The sequence below is a fragment of the Narcine bancroftii genome, chromosome 5 (genome assembly GCF_036971445.1).
Source record: "Narcine bancroftii isolate sNarBan1 chromosome 5, sNarBan1.hap1, whole genome shotgun sequence".
NCBI classification, from domain to species: Eukaryota; Metazoa; Chordata; class Chondrichthyes; order Torpediniformes; family Narcinidae; genus Narcine; species Narcine bancroftii.
Genome location: NC_091473.1, coordinates 150,387,363 through 150,410,559, shown reverse-complemented (window position 1 = coordinate 150,410,559; position 23,197 = coordinate 150,387,363). Strand labels below are relative to the sequence as shown.

The window sequence follows — 23,197 nt, the reverse complement described above, 5'->3', positions numbered from 1 at the left end:
CTGCCTCGCCTGCAGGAAAAAGAATCTCAGGGTTGTAGGTGATGAATATAGCCTGACCATAAATTTGAATCTGATTTGGTGAATCTTAAAAAAGTCGTGATATCATGAATCGTCCTCCTTAACTCATAGGGGTTTTTTAAAAACGTTTTTAGCTGGGATCTGCTCTAATTCTGGACATTAAAGCACCTTTGGGGTTTGTTTTAAAACGTCTTTAGCTGGGATCTGCTCTAATTCTGGACATTAAAGCACCTCCCCATCATTATTCTCTTAAAAAAAAACACAAGCCAGAAAGAAGGAGCAAATTTATTGGCAAAGCTTCAGAAAACTGCAGAAAAAAACTAAAACCAAGATTGACAGACTAAGGAAAAAGGAATTAATATCTCCAATTGCGGCCTCAGAGTATTGCATTAAGCCTTGTTTATCGAGTTCAATTAAGATAGGGAACCTACATTGAATTTCAGGCCATAATGTGGGGAAGATATTAGGATCATAATCATGATTCTTCTGGCTTAATAGCACTCACAATATAACAAGTTCAGTCATAGAAACATAGAAGATAGGAGCAGGAGTAGGTTTTCGAGCCTGAGCCATTCAACTAGATCACGGCTGATCTTAAAGTTCAGTACCCCGTCCCCGCCTTCTCTCCGTAACCTTTAATCTAATTTTGCATTGAGATTTTGTTTCACCGTCAGTCCTGCTCAGTCAGTTGTATCAGAATTAGATTTATGCCCAGTGCGGAGATCTTTCAGGTCGGTAGTGCCAGATACCGAATAATTGGTGCCAGTCCCTTCCTTCTCAAGGTAAGGGGAACTGTCAAGGCTAATTCTCTGGGTACCTTGCCTCATAGGCCGGCCTCAACCCACAGGACAAGGCACAGGCAAAAAGTAAGTGATTGAAGGACTTTCTGTGCAGAAATTGACTGTCACAGTTACCGGTAGTGTTAGCCGAAAGGGAGATTATTGTATAAGCTGCGTTGATATTCTCAGGGTACGTTAAAATGCATATAAAAACCGTCTTATGTTTACACTTCGATTTATTATTAATTATCGCAGTCACATGTAAGATCATTGATATGAGTTATTAATCTTGTTAACCGGTTAGATTGTCTTGGTTTTTATATGGGAATATATTTGTAACTTTTAAAGTTACTGGGAAGCTGTCTCTCAAAATGCATTGCCTCCGATTTTATATTAATGCACAATGAGAAATGTCCCTGAACGCTCAAACCCCTGAGAAACATGAATGTATATGAAGGCACTGCAGTCTTATACTGATTCAGGCCTTTTAATGGAAATGAGCTTGGCATATTTTGCCCCTGAATTGACAGGCTCAGTTTTGAAAGATGTATCCGCTCAGCGACTCTCAACATCCAGGGTTCTGAATGAAACAGAGTACTTGTAGTCTAACCCTGCATCAGCTCACTTAAATCATGAAATTTCTGTGTTGCAACAGAGAGAGAAAAAAAAAATCATAATGAGATCGAGCTCAGGGAGTCCCAAAGGGCTTTGCAGTTAATGAAATAGTTTTTGAGCTTTAGTTTCAGTTGTAAAGACAGCAGGCAATCTGTGCGAGGCAAGACCCCCACAAGCCGATCATCTGCTTTAATTATTAGACATTCTGGGGAGGTGCCGTGGTTAAATCACTTGCTTAACTTTGCACAAGGTAAAGTGGCCCATTTTCACCTCAACAACACCTGGTCTCCAACTAAACTGCATTAACATCAACTTCTCCAATTTCCATTAAACTCACTCTCCACCCATCTCTCCTTTCCTCCGACTCCCCTTCTTTCTCCCATCAAGGGGCTGGCCTTAACCCTCTCCCGCATTTCTTCTCAGATTCTTCCTCTTCTACTCTCCCAGCTGTATCCATCTAATCCAGTAGGGGAGGGGCAAAGGGACAGGGGAGGAGCACATGCCAACAGGTTAAAAAAAAGATCGAAACCACTGTCTTAATCGTCCATCATTGACTTGTTATGTGCATGGTTTCAGAACTCCAAAGGAAATGGGCCAATGACCATTTTTCTCAAGCCAAATATTTCAGTAACAATTGGGTCTAGAGCAGTGATTCTCAACCTTTCCTTCCCATCCATATCCCACCGTAAGCCATCCCTTACTAATCACAGAGAACCGATGGCATAGGGATTACTTAAAGTTGGATGCGGGTGGAAAGAAAAAGGTTGAGAACCACTGATCTAATATCTCTTACCTGTTAGCATGTGCTCCACCTCTGTCCCTTTGCCCCTCCCCTACTCCCATCCCCACTTTTTTGGGGGTGACGAGGTTAGCATAACAAACTGTCCGAGGCTATTGCAATGGCAGTGACACTGGTTAGTATCTGTAAAGAGTTTGTATGTTCTCCCCGTGTCTGTGTGGGTTTTCTCCGAGTGCTCTGGTTTCCTCCCACCCTTCAAAATGTCTGGGGGTGCAGGTTAATTTGGGTGTAATTGGGAAGCATCGTCTTTTACCGTGCTGTAAACAAAACTGAAAAAAAATTATTCAGGCATCTGCCTGTTTCTTTTCTTAATCCAGGCCCAAAACATTTTACTTCCTATAGACACTCTTTGACCTGCGTAGTTTCTCCAGCATGGCTGTGTATTGCACTCAACCCCAGCATCTGCAAACGTCCTCGTTTCACTCTATTTTTGATGGAATCCCATGCCAAGCCTTTGGTAAAACACTCCCATTCAACAGAGCACTGACCAGCTTCTGTAATGGAGCTGGAATCTGCAATCTTTCAACTTGAAAGCAAATAAATCTCCTAGCTGAATGTTGAATGTTGCTGCCAGCAAGGTTTATTAATTGGCTTGTAAAAAAAGACACTGTCTAAAAAAAGTAGAGTCCATATCGACCACCCTTTTTACTGGGCTCTCCAGTTTATATTTTGTGTGGAGGCTGACAGAGAAATTGTATGGCTGAATGTCAAGGATTAGAAAGATACAGAAGGTGCAGAAGCTAATACCTTGTCTGTACAATAAGTGTGAGAAACATGAAAGTCTACGACATTGTAATTGTAGGAAAAACACACTGAAATGCGATAGGAACTCAGCCAGTCTTTCAACAGAGGAGATGTATATATTGCCGACATTTCTGGCCTGAGCCCTTCTTCAAGGAAATAACAGAATGAGCAAAAAACAGGAAATCCCAGAACAGAGACATTGTTGGCTGCAGGAGGAGTCCAGTCCAACAAAAGGTGTTCATTGGATTTGATAAGGGGAGAGGTGAGAATTGATTATGTCTGTGGGAAAGGAGACAGGGAAAAGGGAGAAAGACAGAGCTGGGTGAAGGTGATGCGGGGAAAAAGTGAGGGGGAGGGGTTTAACGAAAGCTAGACAAGTCGATATCAACAACATCCGGTTGGAGGGTGCCCAGTCGGAAGATAAGGTGTGGTTCCTCCAATTTGTAGGACGTCTCAGTCTTGCAGAGCATGAGACCATGGAAAAATATGTCAGCAAGGGAATGGAAATGGGTGGACATTAAGAGTGTTTGAGTTGTTGACTCCTTCCAGCTACTCTTTGTTTACTCAGAATGTCTAAGATTTCTTGTTGTTTGCCATTTACATTAATGATCTGGATGATGGGGTGGTAAATTGGCTGAATATATATGCAGACGATACAAAAATAAGGGGAGTTGTGGATAGTGAGGTGGGTTTTCGTGGACTGCAGAAGGATTTGGACTGCTTAGAAGAGTGGGCAGAAAGGTGGCAGATGGAGTTTAATGTAGATAAGTGTGAGGGACTTCATTTTGGGAAGAATAACCAAAACAGGACGTTAGCAGTGAAGGGGAGGGAGGCATTGAGGAATGCAGAGGAACAGAGAGATCTTGGAATAATGGTTCAGCATTCTTTGAAAGTGGATTCTCATGTAGATAGGGTGATGAAGAAGGCTTTTGGTATGCTGGCTTTTATAAATCATAGCATAGAATATAGGAGCCAGGAGGTGATGTTGAGACTGTTCAAGGCATTGGTGAGGCCAAGTTTTGAATATTGTGTGCAGTTCTGGTCTCCAAATTATAGGAAGGATATAAATAAGGTAAAGAGGGTGCAGGGAAGATTTACTAAATGTTGCCTGGATTGCAATATCTTGAAAACAAAGAAAGATTGAGTAGACTGGGTCTTTATTCATTGGAGCATCGAAGGTTGAGGGGGGATTTGATAGAGGTATTTAAAATTATGAGGGGAATAAATAGTGTAGATGTGAATAGGCTCTTCCCCTTGAGGGTAGGGGAGATTGGAACAAGGGGTCATAAGTTAAGAGTTAGGGGGCAAAAGTTTAGAAGTAACATGAGAGGAAGCTTCATTCAGAGAGTGGTGGCTGAGTGGAAGGACCTTCTGGAAGAGATGGTTGAAGCAGGGTCAATTTTGTCATTTAAGAGGAGGTTGGATGAGTGCATGGATGTGAGGGGGTTGGAGGCTTATGGGTAGGTGGAACTAGTGGAGTTTCACTTAAATTGGTGTGGACTAGAGGGGCCGAGTTGGCCTGTTTCCGTACAGTAATTGTTATATGATTATATATGGCCTGTAGCTCGAATTCAAGTCCCTGTTTGCATCCAATTAGCTCACTGGCCCTTTGCTTCCATGTCCTTCTGCAGGAATTCATTTCAAGTATTTATTGCCTGTGTTAATCGAAGACGTTAATGGTGAGAATGACAGCAGACCTCAATAAAAGTGCCCCCAGGTTGCGCTTAAGCAGGGAGGTGAGTGAGTTTGAGCAAGCAAAGGTAAAGGAAGAATCCTGACTTCAGGCAGCGTGGTTTCAATGCAGATAATTGCCAGTCGTCAATCTTGCTGAACACCATTGATTCAGACCTTGCTTCAACCTTAAGATTCAGCAATGGCCGTATAAGGAATAAATTATGCAAAGCAGCTTCATTACCATCGCATGGTTACAAGGATCACACAAAAAAAACTCCAATTTCATGCCTTTAATTAAAAAGCATAAATGTAAACGAGTTTATTTTGCAGAGAGTTCTTTTGTATGGACTGAAATCTATTTACAGTTATAAACCTTCTCACCAAAATACAAAGCCATGGAAGCACTTTATAAAAATTTCTAAGCTCCCAAGTCTCTCATTCAAGTTTGGTTCTTTTCCTAATCCCAGTTGATATCGAGTGCATTATGCACAGGAGTTCAGGTTTTCATGAAACGAGTCTTTGCTAACGTGATCTACTTGGTTGATCCATGAGATTTGCCACTAAATATCAATCTACATATGTGTACAACAAAATAGTCCTGTGGTGAAACGATCACCTGACTGTCTGCAGTCCTACCTGTCTAGGGCAGGGGGAAACCCACTGTACCTTCAGGGAGGTAACCTGGGAGGCTGGTTCCACCTATTCCCTGCCAATCACCCGCCCCGTATAAAGGCTCATGTCGGCCCTCGTGTAGACAGTAGAGCACATGGAGCCAGAAGGGATCTTGAACCTTGTGTGTAGGTTTTAAGCTAATTAAAGCCTGTAGAATGACCTTCGTTGTTTGAGTTTTTTTGTTTTCCCATCCCAAGTTCATAAGTTAGGAATGTTTCCTGTAGAAATGAATCATCCTACAGTCATGGCCAATACTTTAGCTAATTATGGTGCAGGATCTCCCACTATCTTTCCTTCTTGGTCACTCGAGAACCCAGAGCCACAACCTAATTCAAAATGTTGTGTCCTCTTTATTTTTTTCTGCTGTGTCCTTCTTCCGTGGGATGTCTACATTGGATCTCCGGTTTGGAGTTGGGTAAGGTGGAGGCACAGGACACTATATATAGGTCATAAGAGGTAGATGAGCAGAGTGACTTCAGCAGATTTATCTGTCAGCAAAAATTAAAGACTATTTGGTTAGAAAAGATGCCGAGCCTTGTTCTTGAACCCAATGCAGTACACATTGTGAAGGCACACCCACATCACTCTCAAGACCAACCTAACAGCTAAGGTTTATCTTGCAACCAAGCAGAACGTCTTAGCACCCCATACCTTGCGTCAAATTACTCTTGGAAAAGAGAGCCAGCAGAAATTGTGTTGGGCTGAATGGCCTCATGTGCGATCTTTATGATGAAGCAAGCAAGAAAAAAATGTTTCAGAGTTTCACATTTTCCACACAGTTGAGAAGCACAATAGCAATTGACTTCTTTTTAAATGAGGGACTTCATTCTTAAAGATATTAAAAAAGCGAATCCAGAAATTACAATTGAGTTTTTTTTTCAGAGAATGGAAGGGGAAATTGTTTTAACACCATCAAGAAATACATTTAAAAGAAGCTAGTGGAAAATTCAGGTGGAATTGAAGATGTTGTAAGGACTTGAAGAAATTTATATACTCCACTCCACCCATCTATTCAAATGCAATCCACCCCATAAAACTTTAAATAAATTATGGTCACAGTCCATCAATGTCACTTGAAGCTCTTCTGAAATTGTTTTTCTTTCCCATCTCATGTTGGATGTGCATCTTGAGTTTAATTCATCTCAGGTACTCAAAGCAACAAGGCACGTTTTTAAATAGTCTGTAGTACTCTTTCTGAATCTGTCAAAATAAAATGAATAAATGCAAATTAATTTCACTGGTTCTCTGTTTTCCGCGGCACCAAGTACGGCAGTGATTGAGTTGAGTTGATGGGTTCACGGCACAAGGATCTGCCTTTTGATTGACAAGAGTATTGGCCACACGTTCTACTCAGCTCTGATCTTTGGTCATTGGATGGAGCCTTTTCCAATCAGTGGTGGCTCTTTGAAATCTCTATCAGTGAAGATTTACAACTGCAGGCATTTTATAGGTTGTGTTGTCATTTGGGACTTGGTGAAGTGGTGAAAGGTGTTATCAGGGGTGCAGTGCTGCCGGACCTCACTGGAGTGCCACTTCAGCACCTCCTTGTCACCGTTTTTGGTGAGCTCTGGCACCTAAAAAATTAGCACTCCACCCCTGGGTGTTATGAAAATGTGGGCTTTTACCAGCGACTGCTCCACAGTGTGGCTGGGCTATAATTTTCACATTTATTCTTTAAGTCAACTCTAGTGTAGAATCTCATGCAAGGATAGCATTCAACCCATTGGACAAACCACCAATTTACCAGTCCTCTTTCTTTATATATTTTGTATATGGGTCGGCACAACATCGAGGGCCGAAGGGCCTGTACTGTGCTGTAGTGTTCTGAATTCTACATTTTGCCAAAGACCCTGCATTTTTTTTCTTTTCAAGTATGTATACAATAGTACGTTTAAGCCTCCTTTCAATTCGATTTCAGGCAGTTAAGTGCAGGCCATTGCAGCTCACTTCAGAAGAAAGTTCAACTTGTCTTCCACCCAGACCTTCTGCAACATTTTGACTACTTGCTTAGAATTACTGGGTCTTAGCATTCAAATGATGCAATGCATTGTCAAGACAAAATAATACACACGTACACGTAAGGAAAGCATAATGACATGCTTGCAATCATTGATCAGGGTACTGAGTATCAGGCGGCTCGGTTGGTGTAATGGTTAGCACCATGCCTTTACAGCGCCATCGATCGGGACCAGGTTCAAATCCTGCACTCTCCGTGAGGAGTTTGTGTGGGTTTTCCTAGAAAGCTCCTGTTTCCTCCCACTGTTCAAAATGTACAAAATGGTCATCCAATGTTTTGGGTCTGATAAAGGGTCCCGGACCTGAAACATTGACTTGTACCAGACGTGTAGCGGGCTGAACGGGCGAACAGCACGGCAACGCGAACTGTCACCAGCGAGTTTCTGCGGGCGTGCAGAACCATAATACAGAAGCCGCCTACTCACCTAATGGAGCGTACGCGAGAGATACTGAGTGCTGAGGAACGGCATGTTGAGCTGTTGAGTCTTCCGCTGGAAGGTGGGGGATACTTACAAGGCTAAATTTAAACCCACCGATCCCATGGATCACGGGACACACAGTATATAAAAGAAGCCTGTAAACCCTGAATAAATCAGTCTTCAGTTGACTGGTCTGGTGTGTGTTTTTTTGTATTACTTCAGTAGCTCTACTGTAGTAGCCACTACAGACTGACCATTTCTGCGCTTGGATGCTCTCTGCCCTGACAAGTTCCTCCAGCATTTCTTTGTTTACGAGGACGCTCTGTGGATTAGAGAGTTTGAGTTAACAGGAGAAGCTGGGTAAATCTGGGTTGCTTTGTTCCAGAATATTAGAGGCTGAGGGGTGACCGGATAGAAGTTTATAAAATGATGAGAGACTTTGTTGAGGTAAACATTCAGAATCTTTCTCCCCAGTGTGACCATGTCAAATACCAGAGGACATGCACTTTAGGCGAGGGGGAGGAAGTTTAAGGAAGATATGAGGGGCAGGCATTTTTTTTTAACACAGGGAATGGTGGGTGCCTGGAATGGGCTGACAAGAGTAGTGATGGAAGTGGATTCATTAGTAACTTTGAAGAGGCTTCTGGATGGGCACATGAGTGTGCAGAGAATAGAGGGATTTGGATCATATAACAGTACGGAAACATTCCATATTGGCCTTTCTAGTCCACACCGATTTGTGAAACTCCACTAGTTCCACCTACCCTCACCCGTGCCCATAACCCTCCAACCCCTTCACACCTCCACCTACCCTCACCCGTGCCCATAACCCTCCAACCCCTTCACACCTATGTACTCATCTAAGCTCCTCTTAAATGACAGAATTGATCCTGCCGCAACTACCTCTTCCAGAAGATCATTCCACTCAGCCACCACTCTCTGAGTGAAGAAGCTTCCCCTTATATTATTCCTAAAGCTTTGCCCCGAGCCCTTAACTTATGACCCCTTGTTTCAATCTCAGGGGAAAGAGCCTATTCACATCTACTCTATCCCCCTCATAATTTTAAATACCTCTATCAAATCCTCCCTCAACCTTCTACGCTCCAACGAATAAAGTCCCAGCCTACTCAATCTTTCTCCGTATTCAAGATATTGCAATCCAGGCAACATTTCATGTGTAGGCAGGAGAGATTTCCTTTGTTTGGAGCAGGCACATGTTCCGAAGGGCCTGATCCAGTGCTATCCTGTTAAGGGTGAAAGCGGAGAGACTTAACAGGAATTGGAGGGGTAACTGTTTTACACAGAGGGTGGTGGGTGTATGGGACGTGCTGCCAGAGGAGGTAGTTGAGGCGGGATCTATTACAGCATTTAAGAAACATATGGATGGATACATGGTCAGGATGGGTTTAGAGGATGTGGACCAAAGGCAGGTGTGTGGGTCATTTTGGTCAGCATGGGGAAATGGGGTCAAAGGACCTGTTTCCACGCTGTATGACTGTGATGTTAAGCAAGAAAATCTGTAGGTGCTGAATGTTCTATGTGTGTCCATCTCGGTTTCAAGTCTTAAAGCATCATGGTTTGAGGCACAAGGGGGTGGGTGTGCCGAGTTGTTTATACCACTAAATATGATTAGAGAGAGTCATCGCAGAGACTTGTGAGGTCACACAGCACCTCGAGACAGATTAAAATAAAACACAGGTAAATGATCATAAGTTGGGTTCGAGAACCCAAGATATAAAAGTTGATGAAGCTTGTTTCAAGGAATGGGATTACTGAGGACTGGTATTTTGAAGATCGGCCACATGGGGAGGTGGTGAGTGGGGGGGGGGGGGGGGGAGTTGAAATTGCTGATTCTATAACCCGAGCCGGATTGAGAAATGATTTAGTTTCTACATCATCAAGATGCAGAGTTACAGGAGGGCATAATACCTCAATTAAGGGATGTAACAACCGGAAAGATGAAGTAATGGCTAGCAGACTAGAACACTTCTGCTCCTATATTGTATGGAAAGATTAAACTGTCTCAGCCAGTTTAGGCTATTCTGAATGCGGTTTTTGCTGAGGGGGTTTTCTTGTCCTGGATTTGAGATCATAATTGCATGCACTGTCAGGTTCCATGTCCACCTGCCTTACCCATAATACTCCTTGCCTTGACTTGCTCACACATCAGCCCCATCAGTTCCACCAGCCTACCATGTCCATGCGATCAGACGGACTCGGCCCTAATGCCTCCCTTCTAGATAAACAAGATGCAAAGTGAAGGGAGCATTGAAAGTATCGATTAAAGGGAAGGCATCAAAAAATATTGACTGCACAATCATGTACCCATGCACTTTGACCTTGCCTCACTGAGCAGGTTGAACCATAATTGATTATCTCCACCCTGCAGCACTGAAAAAAATATGATGACAAGCTCAGTTAACAATGACATATTTGTCCAAATCAATAAAACCTTAAACAGTGGCAGAATGTATATTAAGGAGTTGTTCATTAGGAAATCCTTGCTAAATAAGATCTATAATGAGGTTAGATGCTGCCAAAAAGATGATTTCCAATCTATTTACTGTTAAGTTACATTCTGACCTTTTCTTTCTCAATAATCCTGTTGGCTCATAATTAGCTGAGATTAATTGTCAGTAATAAACTTGAGGGAGCCATAAATTAGGTGCAGTACAATAGCTCATCGCTCCAGCGCTCCAAGTTCGATCCTTGATCTCTAGTGCTGCCTGTGAGTTGGCTCCGGCTTCCTCCCCCATTCCCAAAATGTGTCAGGTTGGTTGGGTTGGCCAGTGTAAGGTGTGTGGTGTCATTTGCGGGGATGGGGATGGTGTGGGCGGGGGTGGGGGGTGGTTGGGTGGAAGGGGAAATATAATCTTGGTGTAATCTTCAGGCTTAGTGTAGAACGGCGGCACGGTCGGTATAGAGGTTAGTGCAATGCCTTTACAGCGCCAGTGATTGGGACCGGGATTTGAATCCCGCGCTGTCTCACGTTCTCCCCGTGTCTGTGCAGGTTTCCTCTGAGGGCTCCTGTTTCCTCCCACCCTCCAAAAAACGTACTGGGGTGTATGTTAATAGGGGGAAAATTGGGCGGCATGGACTCACAGGGCCGAATTGGCATGCTATAGTATTTTTTTAAATTTAGAACATAGAGCAGTAGAGCACCATACACGCCCTGTGGAAAGACAGATAATGAGAGTCAAATTGCAGGCGTAAGATTACACTGGACAATGAAGATTTTGCGTGTATCTTCTGGATTTTGGCCTGCTAAATCTTCCTGTCATGTACACTATTTTTTAGATTAGATAGGAAAATAGGAACGTAAGAAGTAGGAACCGGAGTCGGCCAAAAATGGCCCATCGAGCCTGCTCCGCCATTCAATACGATCATGGCTGATCTAATTTATGACCTAACTCCACCTACCTGCCTTCTCCCCATATCCCCTAATTCCTCTATCATGTAAAAATTTATCTACCCGAATTTTAAATATCTTTAATGAGGCAGCCTCAACCACTTCCCTGGTTAGAGAATTCCAAACATTCACTACTCTCTGGGAAAAACTATTTTTCCTCATCTTTGTCCTAAATCTACTCCCCAGAATCTTGAGGCTGCATCCCCTAGTTCTGGTCTCACCTACCACTAAAAACAATTTTCTTGCCTCTCTCTGATCTATCCCTTTCATAATGTTTCTATAAGATTTCCTCTTATTCATCTGAATTCGAGTGAGTATAATCCCAGACGATTTAGTCTCTCCTCGTAGATCCACCCCCTCATCCCCGGAATAAAGGTTGCACCAGGTAATTGTGACCATGGGAAAGCAATATCAGGGCAACTAGGATCCATCAGTGCTGGCTGACTACTGATGGACACTGACATGAGAGGCATCAGATGCTGAGTTCAAATGGAAATGAGCAGCAAAACAATTTTAGGCGTGTCAGCGTCATTATGCGATTAAACAGGATAAATTCAATAAAAGCTCATTTAATGTTTCTCCAACTTCCTACGTGATGCAGCAAATCTGAAATGATCTTTGTGTTCACCTTGAAGTTGTCTATCATAATCCCCATTTTTTTCAGGAAGCGAACCTTTTGAAAAAAAAAATGTTGTCCAGTGTTATTAGGGTTGGCCACCAGCATCTTTTTCCCAGGGTGAAAATCACAAGATATAGGAGCAGAAATAGACCATTCAGCCCATTGAGTCTGCTCCACCACTTTATCGTGAGGCAAATCATTCTCCCACTCAGCCCCATTCTCTGGCCTTCTCCCCGTAATCCTTGCTGCCCTGACTAACCAAATACCTGTCAATCTCTGCCTTAAATATAACCAATAACCTGGCAACCTGGCCAACACCAGAGGACATCTGAGTGGAGACGTCAGAGGTACGTTTTTCACTCAGAGAGAGAGGAGGGTGCTTGGAATGCATTGCTGAGGGTGGTGGTGGAGGCCGGTGCAATTCAAAGGCATATGGATGTAGGTGAATATGGAGTATTATGTGTGTGAGGTAGGGAAGAGTTTGATTGTTGTGGAGTAGGTTTACATCGGTTAGCACAACATCCTGGCACAAAGAGCCTATACCGTGCTAATGCTCTTTGTTATATGTTGTGAAACCCCTCATTCAACATGGAGAAGGAGAATCCGGGAAGAAACATGGTGCCTCCAGAGTCCATGGTAGAACCCCGTGGTGGTTAAGAGTGCTCAGCGAAGTTCTATGTCTGTTAAGTCCATTACATCTCAAACCACTCACTCCCCACGAGAAACAGTTAAGCTGTAGATGCCGGAGTCTTGCCCAAGATCATTGCTGGAGGGACTCAATGGCTTGGTCAGCATCCATGGGTAGAAATGGTCAGTCAATATTTTGGGTCAAAACTTTATTTAGGCTGAGATTAGGTGAAACTACATATATAAAGGAGGAAAGAAGCTGGTCAAAGAGTCTACTGGCGATAAAGACTACAGGACAGAAAGCCTGGGAAGTGGTGAGATGGGCAGATGAAGAAAGGTGGAGAAAGTAAAGTTAGAGGGAGAGGGAAAGATTAGAAGTAGGTAATAAAAGGAAACAGATGGGTTAGAATGACCTAAAATTCGGAAATTCGGTGTTATTGACATTAAGTTTAAGGCTTTCCAGGAGGAATATGATGAGTTGTTTATTCAATTTTACTTATATTAATTTTTAAAAAATGTAAACATACAGCATGGTAACAGGCCATTACGGCCCACGAGTCCATGCCACCCAATTTACACCCTTTTAACCTACACCTCTGGTGCGATTTGAATGGTGGACGGAAACCGAAGCCCCTGAGGAAAACCCATGCAGACACAGGGAGAATGCACAAACTCCTTACAGACAGCGCGGGATTTGTACCCCGGGGCCGATCGCTGGTGCTGTAAAGACGTTGCACCAACTGTACTGCCCTCTAGGCCAACTGTGTCACCCTGACAGAGGAAGAGGCTGAGCTTAATGAATGGTTGGGGGAGCTAAAATGGTTGGATGCAGGAAGTACCATCCAGCACCACCTCCCCGTCTGCGGCAGAGTTGACACAGGTCTCGTCAGAACTCAACTGGAAGCGATTCACCCTGAATCCCAATGGACTGCCTCTAAAGCAATCACTTTGCAATTGTGTTTGCCATGCATGTACTCCTTCTAAGAAACCTCTTGCTTTTGGAACACATTTTTGCTTTTGCAATAACTAAGCCATTCAAGTCTATTGTGCAGAGATATGAATCTGTTTGATGCCAGCATTGTAAATTTATTTTTGAAGTAGTGTACACAGCTTGCTCATTCCTAGGGGTGATGTATACTACCAATGAATATTGCAAGCAAACAAGCAACCAAAACTCACTTGTCAGTTAACACTAATCATGGGATCCGTGCCCAATCGCTCTCTCAGTCTCCTAGGTCCTGGGGTAATAATGCATATGTATACTGTGAATAGCAACATAATTAGAAAACTATTTATTTCCAATTATCTGGCGGTCATTGCAATACAAAGCAATATGGCAGCATGTAATAAAAATGTTGCTCTGGTACCATTCATGTTGCTAATTGTACAGGTCGTTAACAATACTTCAGCTGTTTAACATAGATGCAATGTCTGCCATAAAGGGGGAATTGTATAAACTGGGAGAAGTCAGGTCATCGCTTTGCTCTGTGATAAAACTCAGGAAATAGAGGCAGAAATAGGCCATTCAGCCTTTTCAGTCTGCGCTGCCATTCGACGGTGCAAACGGACACTTGCTTTCTACCCTATCGTTCCCTTTCATAGCTTTATATATCCCTGTTGCATCATCTCTCTGCCTCCTTTGCTCCAGAAGAAACAGGCACAGCCTATCTGAATTTTACACATCACTTAAGCTTTCCAAATCCCACCTTTCCAGGGAATCTGTTGAAGGTGAGGGAAGGAAAGTTTAGGAAAGAGGTTGGTTTATTACCCCAGAGGTGCCTTGAACCCATAGCCGGGGGTGGTTCAAAAGACTCTTAGATAGGCACATGCGTGTAAGAAAAATAGAGGGTAATGGGTGTGAGGGAGGGAAGGATTAGATTGCTCTGGAGTAGGTTAACATCAGTTGCACAACATCGTGGGCTGAAGGGACTGTACTGTGCTGCAGTGTTACATTTAAATTTAGACATACAGCATGGTAACAGGCTCTTTTGGTCCATGAGGCCGTGCTGCCCAACTACATCTAATTGACCTCCAACCCCCGGTATATTTTTGAATGGTGGGAGGAAACCCGAGTCCCCGGGTAAAGCCCATGCAGACACAGGGAGAGCATACAGTCAGCGTGGGATTCGAACCCTGGTCTCGGCCGCTGGTGCTGTAACACCGTTGCGCCATCCGCGCCGCCCTTGGCAAGAGTACTTGAGCCTCTGCCTTAGTTTGGCCATTGGATTGGGGTGATCAATTTTCTAATAGCACAAGTGTTCTTTGTGTCATTCCCACAACCTCGGAGGCCACCCCTCCGCGAATTGTGCACTGAAAGCTGATTCCTGTCTCGGCGGACAAACCCCGGTGCTGAACACTGGTGCTATGCTATCCCACTCATAGTCATACAGCACAGAAGCAGGCCATTCAGTTCAACAAATACCTGCTCATTATCAACTACCCATTCATGCTAATAACGTTTTATTTATCCTCTGAGAGTCCCCACAACTTCCCACAGATTTTATCACTCACCTACACATTGCTGGTAATCGACCATCTCCAGTTAATCTACCATCCCGCCCGCCTTTGAGAAGTGGGAGAAAGCTGAAACACCCGGGGGGGAGTGAAAACCTATGCAGTCACAGGGAGAACAAGTGAGGTTCACATGGACAGCGCCCATGGTCGGAGACTGAACCCGAGCCACAGCGCCGCCCTTCCGGTCTGCGCTCTCGTGCAGAGGCGGCACTTACTTTCTTTGACAGGATGCAGAGGAATACGAAGATGAACATCCCTTGGAATGCATTAGAGATGGTGAAGAGGTACGCTGTCACCATCGAGTCCTTTATGATGTGCAACACGCCAAAGGTCCAGGTAGCACCGAGGAGGAAGAGAAGAGCCAGAGCACCGCGAGCACATGACCTGGAAAACAGGATGAGAGGTCGTTAGAGTGACATCTGCACAGTGTAAGATGGTTAAAACGGGCCTCAGGACACATGTCGAATATGACTGAGGAACAGGCGTTCAGAATCGCAGTCAGAATCTATTTTCACAAGCATTCTGCAAAATTCATTGTTTTGCGGCAATATTTATATAAACCACCTTGCTAAATAAATAAAAGTAGCACAAGAAAAATAAAAAGATGGAGTGAAGGAGGGTCTTTGGTTCGTTGATCATTCAGGAATCTGATGGCAACGGGGAAGAAACTGTCCTTGTGGCACCGAGTGCCCGCCTTCAGGCTCCTTTCCCCCAAGGGTAGCAGAGTGAAGAGGGGCGTGGTCTGGGTGGTGGGGGTCTTTGAGGATGGAGGCTGCATTTTAAAGATGCTGTCTCTTGTAGTCATCCCCAATGGAGTGAGGTCTGGTGCCGCTGGGGTCGCAGGCTGAGATAACAACCTTCCGGAGTTTTTCTTGTCCTGAGAGTTGGCGCTTCCACGCCGGATAGTGATGCACCCAACCGAAATGCTCTCCCTGTAGACATTTCCAAGCATCTTTGGTGACATACTGAATCTCCTCAGATATCTTACAGAGTCTTCTTCATGGCTTTTAATGCTCCTTTGAAGGTTGGTACCTCGATTTATCATCTTTCCTTAAGTTTCAACTTCATGTTCAAGTTCAGGTTAATTGTCACATGTACCAAGATGCAGTGATGAAGTTTGTTTTGCTGTGATTGAGTTTGTTATGTGAGCAATCCAGCTTGACAGCTCAAACTCAGTACAGGAAGTGAGGCACGGTACAGAAGTTCAAAGTTACAGAGAGAGGTCAGCTGGGACAGAGCAAAGGCAGCATAATTCATTACCCTCCACAGCTCCTTGGAGCAGTTCCCATTCCACGCTGGTGTCACACTTCTTTTAACAAAAAAAAAATCATCCATCAAAGACGAGTGAAACACAACAGTGTGCAGGGCTTTTGATTGTAGTGAAAATGCCGAAATGGTTGAAGAAGTCAGCAGGTCCTGCAGGAACCACAGGAGGCAAAATAGATTACCAACGTTTTGGGCCTGAGCCCTTCTTCAAGCTCTCTGAAATGTTGGCTATCTATCTTTACTTCCTATGGACGCTGAGAGTCCTGCTGAGATCCTCCGGCATTTCTGTGTTTTCACTGAAGACAAAGGTAAGATCATTAATTTTTCTCTGAGTTTCATGAATCTTTGGAATAGAATTTTGGACATATGTACATATTCCAGGGTTCAATCATTTCTCCAGCTGCCAACAGACTTGGAAGGTGGTTTGGGTTGCATTGCACTGTTGTCACTTCTAGTGCAGTGACCATTAGTCAGTGAGGATTGATACACTTTCCGAATGTGCAAGCTAGTCCTCACTTGTTCCTTTTGGAAGCCAGTGTGTAGTGTAGATAAAAGCTCACACTTGAATGGAGGGAGAACTAACACTTTTATTAGCTTACAACACAGGTTGGGTTCATGAACAGGCTCCAGAGGGGTTCTGGGTTTAGGTGGGAAACCAGGGTTATCCACGAGCCCCAGGAGGAGGAGCCGGGAGGCAGGATGAGTTGTCAGTACAGCGCACTGAGTGAATCCCAGTTCATTACACAGTGCACCTTAGTTAGTGTGAAGGCAATAAGGCTGCCTCTGCGACTGTTGTTAACTTTCCGGAACAACCATGAGCAGCACAGTTTGTGTGGTAGGGTGGCATGGAGAGTATAGTAGTGAGTACAACACTGTTACAGCGGCAGCGATTGGGACCAGGATACAAATCCTGTGCTGTCTTTAAGGAGTTTGTACGTTCTCCCTGTGTCTGCGTGGGTTTTCGCCGGGGGCTCTGGTTTCATCCCACCGTTCGAAATGTACCAGGGTTGTAGGTTAATTGGATGTAATTGGACAGCATGGGCTCAAGGCCCTGTTACTGTGCTGTATATCTAAATTTAACATTTTTAAATTTTAATTTAAATTTAAAAAGCTTTAACCACTTCATAATCCCGGTGTCAGCTGGCCTTTGTCACTTTGGTGAGAACTAGAACGTGCTTGCGTAATTCGACAGGATTACACAAGCCAGGAACACATCATCTTCCACCCCTTACTACTGCTCACCCGTGCCTTCCTAATGCCCACCATATCTTCCCAATGCCCACCATGCCTTCCTATCGCCACATATTTCCAATGCCCACCTGACTTCCTAATGCTCACCACATATTCCCAATCCCCACCGTGCCTTCCCAATACCCACCACATCTTCCCAATGCCCACCATGCCTTCCCAATACCCACCACATCTTCCCAATGCCCACCATGCCTTCCCAATACCATCACATCTTTCCAATGCCCACCATGCCTTCCTATTGCCCACATATTTCCAATGCCCACCTGATTTCCTAATGCCCACCACATATTCCCAATCCCCACCCTGCCTTCCCAATGCCCATCATATCTTCCCAATGCCCACCATGCATTCCTAATGCTCACCACATCTTCCTAATGCCTGCCATGCCTTCCCAATGCCTGCCATCCCTTCCCATTGCCCACCATGCCTTCCTAATGCTGACCTCCACTTCTTCTCAATGCCCTTCTCCACCCCTACTCAATGCCCTTCTCCACCCCTTCTCAATGCCCTTCTCCACCCCTTCTCAATGCCCTTCTCCACCCCTTCTCAATGCACTTCTCCACCCCTTCTCAATGCCCTTCTCCACCCCTTCTCAATGCCCTTCTCCACCCCTTCTCAATGCCCTTCTCCACCCCTTCTCAATGCCCTTCTCCACCCCTTCTCAATGCCCTTCTCCACCCCTTCTCAATGCCCTTCTCCACCCCTTCTCAATGCCCTTCTCCACCCCTTCTCAATGCCCTTCTCCTCCCCTTCTCAATGCCCTTCTCCTCCCCTTCTCAATGCCCTTCTCCACCCCTTCTCAATGCCCTTCTCCACCCCTTCTCAGTGCCCTTCTCCACCCCTTCTCAATGCCCTTCTCCACCCCTTCTCAATGCCCTTCTCCACCCCTTCTCAATGCCCTTCTCCACCCCTTCTCAATCCCCTTCTCCACCCCTACTCAATGCCCTTCTCCACTCCTTCTCAATGCCCTTCTCCACCCCTTCTCAATGCCCTTCTCCACCCCTTCTCAATGCCGTTCTCCACCCCTTCTCAATGCCCTTCTCCACCCCTTCTCAATGCCCTTCTCCACCCCTTCTCAATGCCCTTCTCCACCCCTTCTCAATGCCCACATTGTCTTCCCAATGGACTTTCCTGCTAATCAGTGACGAACACGGTGAAAGATTTCACCAGGACATTGCGACCATGGAAAAGCAGTATCAGGGCAACTGGAATCCCTTAGTGCTGGCCGACTATTGTTGGACACTGAGATGAGAGGCATCAGATGCTGAGCACAAACGAAAATCAGCGGCAAAATATTTTTAGGTCCGTTGATCTAACGCAATGCGTCAGCGTCATTATGTTAATAAACATGTTAAATTCAATAAATCTTAATGTTTCTTCAACTTCCTACGTGATACAGCAAATATGAAATTATCTTTATGTCCAGGAAGCAAACCTTATGAAAAACTGTGTTGTCCAGTATTTAATTTTAAGCAAATTTCCAATTTAAGATTGGAAATAAGTTTAAATGCCCAAAACAAGTTCAAATGGACAATTTTTAATTTCAAACTTACCTAATATTTTCGTAGCAGCTCACTTCTGGCTTCAAAATGGATGTGTGTCGGAATACCTTGTAAATAATGACTCCGAATGCCAAGAGATTGACCTGAGGACACATGGATAAGGTAAGACATGTTAAGGACATGAGAGACAAAGGCTGGGATAGATGGGCAAAGGGAACCATATGAAACAGATTTTTGACATTTTCTTCTCCTTTGCATGGCAACATCTATGACCAAAGGAAAAGCAAAGTGGTGGAACAGTTGGCATAGCGGCCAGCGAACTGGGTGCGAATCTGTCACTGTCTGTAAGGGGTTTCCACATTCCTCCCATATCCAGGGATTTCCCCTCGTGCTCCAGTTTTCTCCCGCTCTCCTCAATGAACGGAGGATGTAATTGGGATATTGAGGTGGCACAGGCTTGTGGGCCGGAAGGGCCCGTTACTGTGCTGTATGTCTAAACTTAAATTTTAAAAGCCAGGCAGAACGACATGAAGGAGATAGGGAAGTAGGAGGCAGACGGTGATTGAGAGAGGGCGGAATAACGAGACATTGTGATGGACATTGAGCAATACATGTTTAGACAGGAACAAAATTAATCCAAGGAAGAAACAAAGGTGCAGAAATAGAGTGGAAAAATCTTTAATAGAGGGAGCGAGGTAAAGAGAGCGAGAGAGAGAAATGTTTACAAGCGAATGAGAGATTGGGGCCCAAGCGAATGGCTCAGAGAATGGGGCAAGAAGGCAAAGACGTGACAAAGTCAGGGGAAGGAAATTTGGCCTGTTTTACAATTCATCTTGTTCACCGATGAAGGCACTGGAAAATTAATGGTATTTCTAAACGATTGATAAAGATAAAGAGAAACACGAAAGCTGTAAATTGTGCTCTGATGCACCATCAGTAATCATAAAAGCTGAAGTTGTGAAGCTATCAGGCTTTTATTAACTAAAGACTGGATCAATCATCAACTTCATTAACTGACTGAAGCAAAGAGAAAGAGGCAGCCTGCAAGGGGCTCTGGATAGGATCAGCCTCGGGAGGCATGTCCAGCCGGCAGCAGCCAATCACGGCACAACATTGGCTTACCAACTGGACTCTTGTGTTAACAAATGGAAGCTGGAGGGACACAGCTAGGTCAAGCAGAGTCCATGGAGAGAAATGGTCAGTCTGCTCCACAGCAGATACACACACAGGCTCTCCACTCAGCTCTGGATCACCTCGAAAACAACAATTCCTACATAGAGTTGATCTTCATCGACTATGCTCGGCCATTATTCCCTCAGTGCTGGTCAAAAATTTCTGGGTATCTGTACTCCACTCTGGATCCTTGATTTTCACATTGGAAGACCACAGTCAGTATGAATTGGAAACCACGCCTCCTCCTCACTGATCTTCAACACAGGTGCCCCCCAAGGATGTGGGCTTAGCCCACTGCTCTAATTGTTATACATCCATAACTTTGTGGCCAGGCACCATTCCAATACCATCTAAAAGTTTGCCGATTACTCCACAATTGCCGGGTGAACCACAAACGGCAATGAGGAAGCATACAAGAGGGAGATAGATCGGCTCGTTGAATGTTGTAACAACAACAACCTTGTGCTCAACGTTACTAAAACCAAGGAGATGAGTATGCACTTCAGGGGAACACAACCCAGTCCTCATTGAGGGCTCGGTATGTGGTGAGGATCAAGAACATGAAATTCCTGAGTGAGGATCTGTCCTGAAGCCTCCATGTTGATGCAATCACAAAGAAGGCTTGCCAGTGGCTATACTTTGTGAGGTGTCCAAGGAGATTTGGTATGTCACCAAAAACTCTTGAAAACTTCTACAGGTGTGCCATGGAGAGCATTCTGGCTGGTTGCATCATTGCCTGGTACGGAGGCGCCAACTCTCAGGGCAAGAATCAACTGCAGAGGGTTGTTAACTCAGCCTGCGACATCACAGGCACCATCGAGGACATCTACATGAGGTGGTGGCTTAAAAAAAGCAGCCACTATCTTCAAAGACCCCCACCACCCTCTTCACTCTGCTCCCATCGGATGAAAAGGTGCAGGAGCCTAAAGACGAGCACTCAGTGACACAAGGACAGCTTCTTCCTCGCTGCCATGAGATTCCTGAATTATCAATGAACCAAAGACACTGCCTTACTTTTCGTGCACTGTTAAGTATTTATATATGGTAATGTTGTAAGATGATTTATAATATGAATGTTTGCTCTATGATCCTGCCGCAAAACACCAAATTTCATGACTTGTTCATGACTGTAAAATCTGATAACTCACCTCTCATCCTTTTTCGCTGCAAAATGAAGTCCTAGTTCTGTTAACCTTGCTGTGCACAGTTGCAGTCCCAGAAAGCATAGCCTTCAATTGGGTAGGTAGTGTCAAAGCAATAGTTATCCAGTAAACGGTATTACATGTTCAAAAATTTCTGCCAATATTTGGAAACAGCTGTGCTGGACCAGAGATAATAATGAAGTGAACAAGCTGAACCGTAAACCATGGTTACCTCGGCTCTGCCTCATCTGCTGAGTTTCCCAGCATTTTCAGTTTTTATTTTAGATGGACAGATTGGCACAGTATTCTGCAAATTTCCAAATAAACACCGGTCAGGCCAGACTTGTTTGCGGGTCCTGTTGCCACGCAACACGGTATGTGTGGTGGCTTTAGAGAGTGGGCAGAGAAGTTTCACCGGGGATTTGCCTGGATTGGAGGATTTTACTCATGAAGAGGGATGTAACAGAGGAGACATAGAAACTGTTGTTAGTCAGAATTTTTTTTTGTCTCAAAATCAAGAAAACGTAGGTTGAAACTGAACCTGACCTCTCATCTATTGCCAGATCCTGAATGGCCTTTACAGGCAGACCAGAACTAGGAACAGCCATAGCTAATGTTAAGAAAGGCTGCAAGGACAAGCCAGGCAATGACAGACCAATGAACGAGACATCAGTTGTGGGAAGCTCTGTAGAGGATTCTGAGGGACAGGATTTGGAAAGGCAAGGACTGATTTGGAATTATCAGCATGGTTTTGTGTGTGGGGAATTATGTCTCACAAATGCTGAGGACTGAGGCGGTCTCCCTGAAGGTTCAGACCTGGTGACTACCTGGAAAAGTAGAGGGTTTATTTCTTTTGGAAAGGAATGAACTAAAAATGTAATAGTCATTTCTGATGGCCCATTGAGTTCAGTTCTGGTCACTGCTCTGGAGAAAAGCTGGAGAGGGCGTGGAGAAGATTTACAGGGATGTCGCCAGGACTCGGAGGCTTGAGCTACAGGGAGAGGTTGAGCTGGCTGGGGCTTTATCCCTTGGAAGCAGGAGGACGAGGGGTCTTCTCATAGAGGTGGACAACATCATGAGAGGATGCAGAGTGTCTTTTGCCCAGAGTAGGGGATTGGGTAACCAGAGGACATAGGTTTAAGATAAGGGGGGAGAGATTTAACAGAAACCTGAGGGGTGATTTTTTTTTAAACGCAGATGGTGGTGGGTGTATGAAGTAGGCAGGGACTATTGGAATATTTAAGAAAAAAAATGGATGGATACATAAATAGGATGGGTTGGGTTGAAAAGGATATGGGGCAAACGCAGGAGACCTGAGTCTAGTGTGGATCTGATGGTTTGGCCGGCATGTTGGGCCTAAGGGCCTGTTTCTATGCTATCTGACTCTAGGTGAGATTCTGCTTCACAAAAGCAATATGAAAATCACCCTGGTCACAAGCTCTTCTCACCACCACACACAGGCAGAAGGTACAGAAGCCTGAAAACCAGCACTCCAAGTTCAAGTCGAGCCTCCCCTTGTTACACAAATCACCGACTGTTCCAAAAGGACAGACTGCACTATTCCAGGGCACTTCCTTTACACGAGGATTATTTTGAATATTTATTATCTATCTAATGTATTTTCTTATCTCTTTTAATTTGCTGTCATTCAGTTTATTTACTTTTATAGCTTTTCTTTACAAGTACCTGTTCGGCTGCAGCCAGTAAGTGTTTTGGTGCAGATCAGAATCAGGCTTTTTTGTCTTGAACATGTGTCATTAAATTAACTGTTTTGCAGCAGTACTGTGAAGAACAAGGTGCAAAATTACTATAAATTACAATTCTGAAAATACAAGATTTAAAAAAATAAATAACTGGTGCAAAAGAAGAGGAAAAGAGAGGTAGTGTCTATAGGTTGATCGTTCAGAAATTTGATGGTGGATTTTTTGTCCTGTCGATTGTGTGTCTTCAGGCTCCTG

At 44.4% G+C, this 23,197-nt stretch overlaps 1 protein-coding gene across 2 annotated transcripts in view; it reads right to left on the bottom strand.

The window, feature by feature from the left end:
* Positions 1-4,904: 4,904 nt before the first annotated feature.
* adgrl4 (adhesion G protein-coupled receptor L4) overlaps positions 4,905-23,197 on the bottom strand; it is a 142,763-nt gene continuing 124,470 nt past the window's right edge. For both annotated transcript variants that reach the window (XM_069939370.1, XM_069939368.1), the window contains 3 exons: positions 18,976-19,067; positions 15,121-15,289; positions 4,905-6,501 (listed from right to left, as the gene is read on the bottom strand). In XM_069939370.1, the coding sequence (XP_069795471.1) occupies positions 6,439-6,501; positions 15,121-15,289; positions 18,976-19,067 (324 nt within the window). In that variant the 3' untranslated portion in view covers positions 4,905-6,438. The remainder of the gene's footprint in view (positions 6,502-15,120; positions 15,290-18,975; positions 19,068-23,197) is intronic.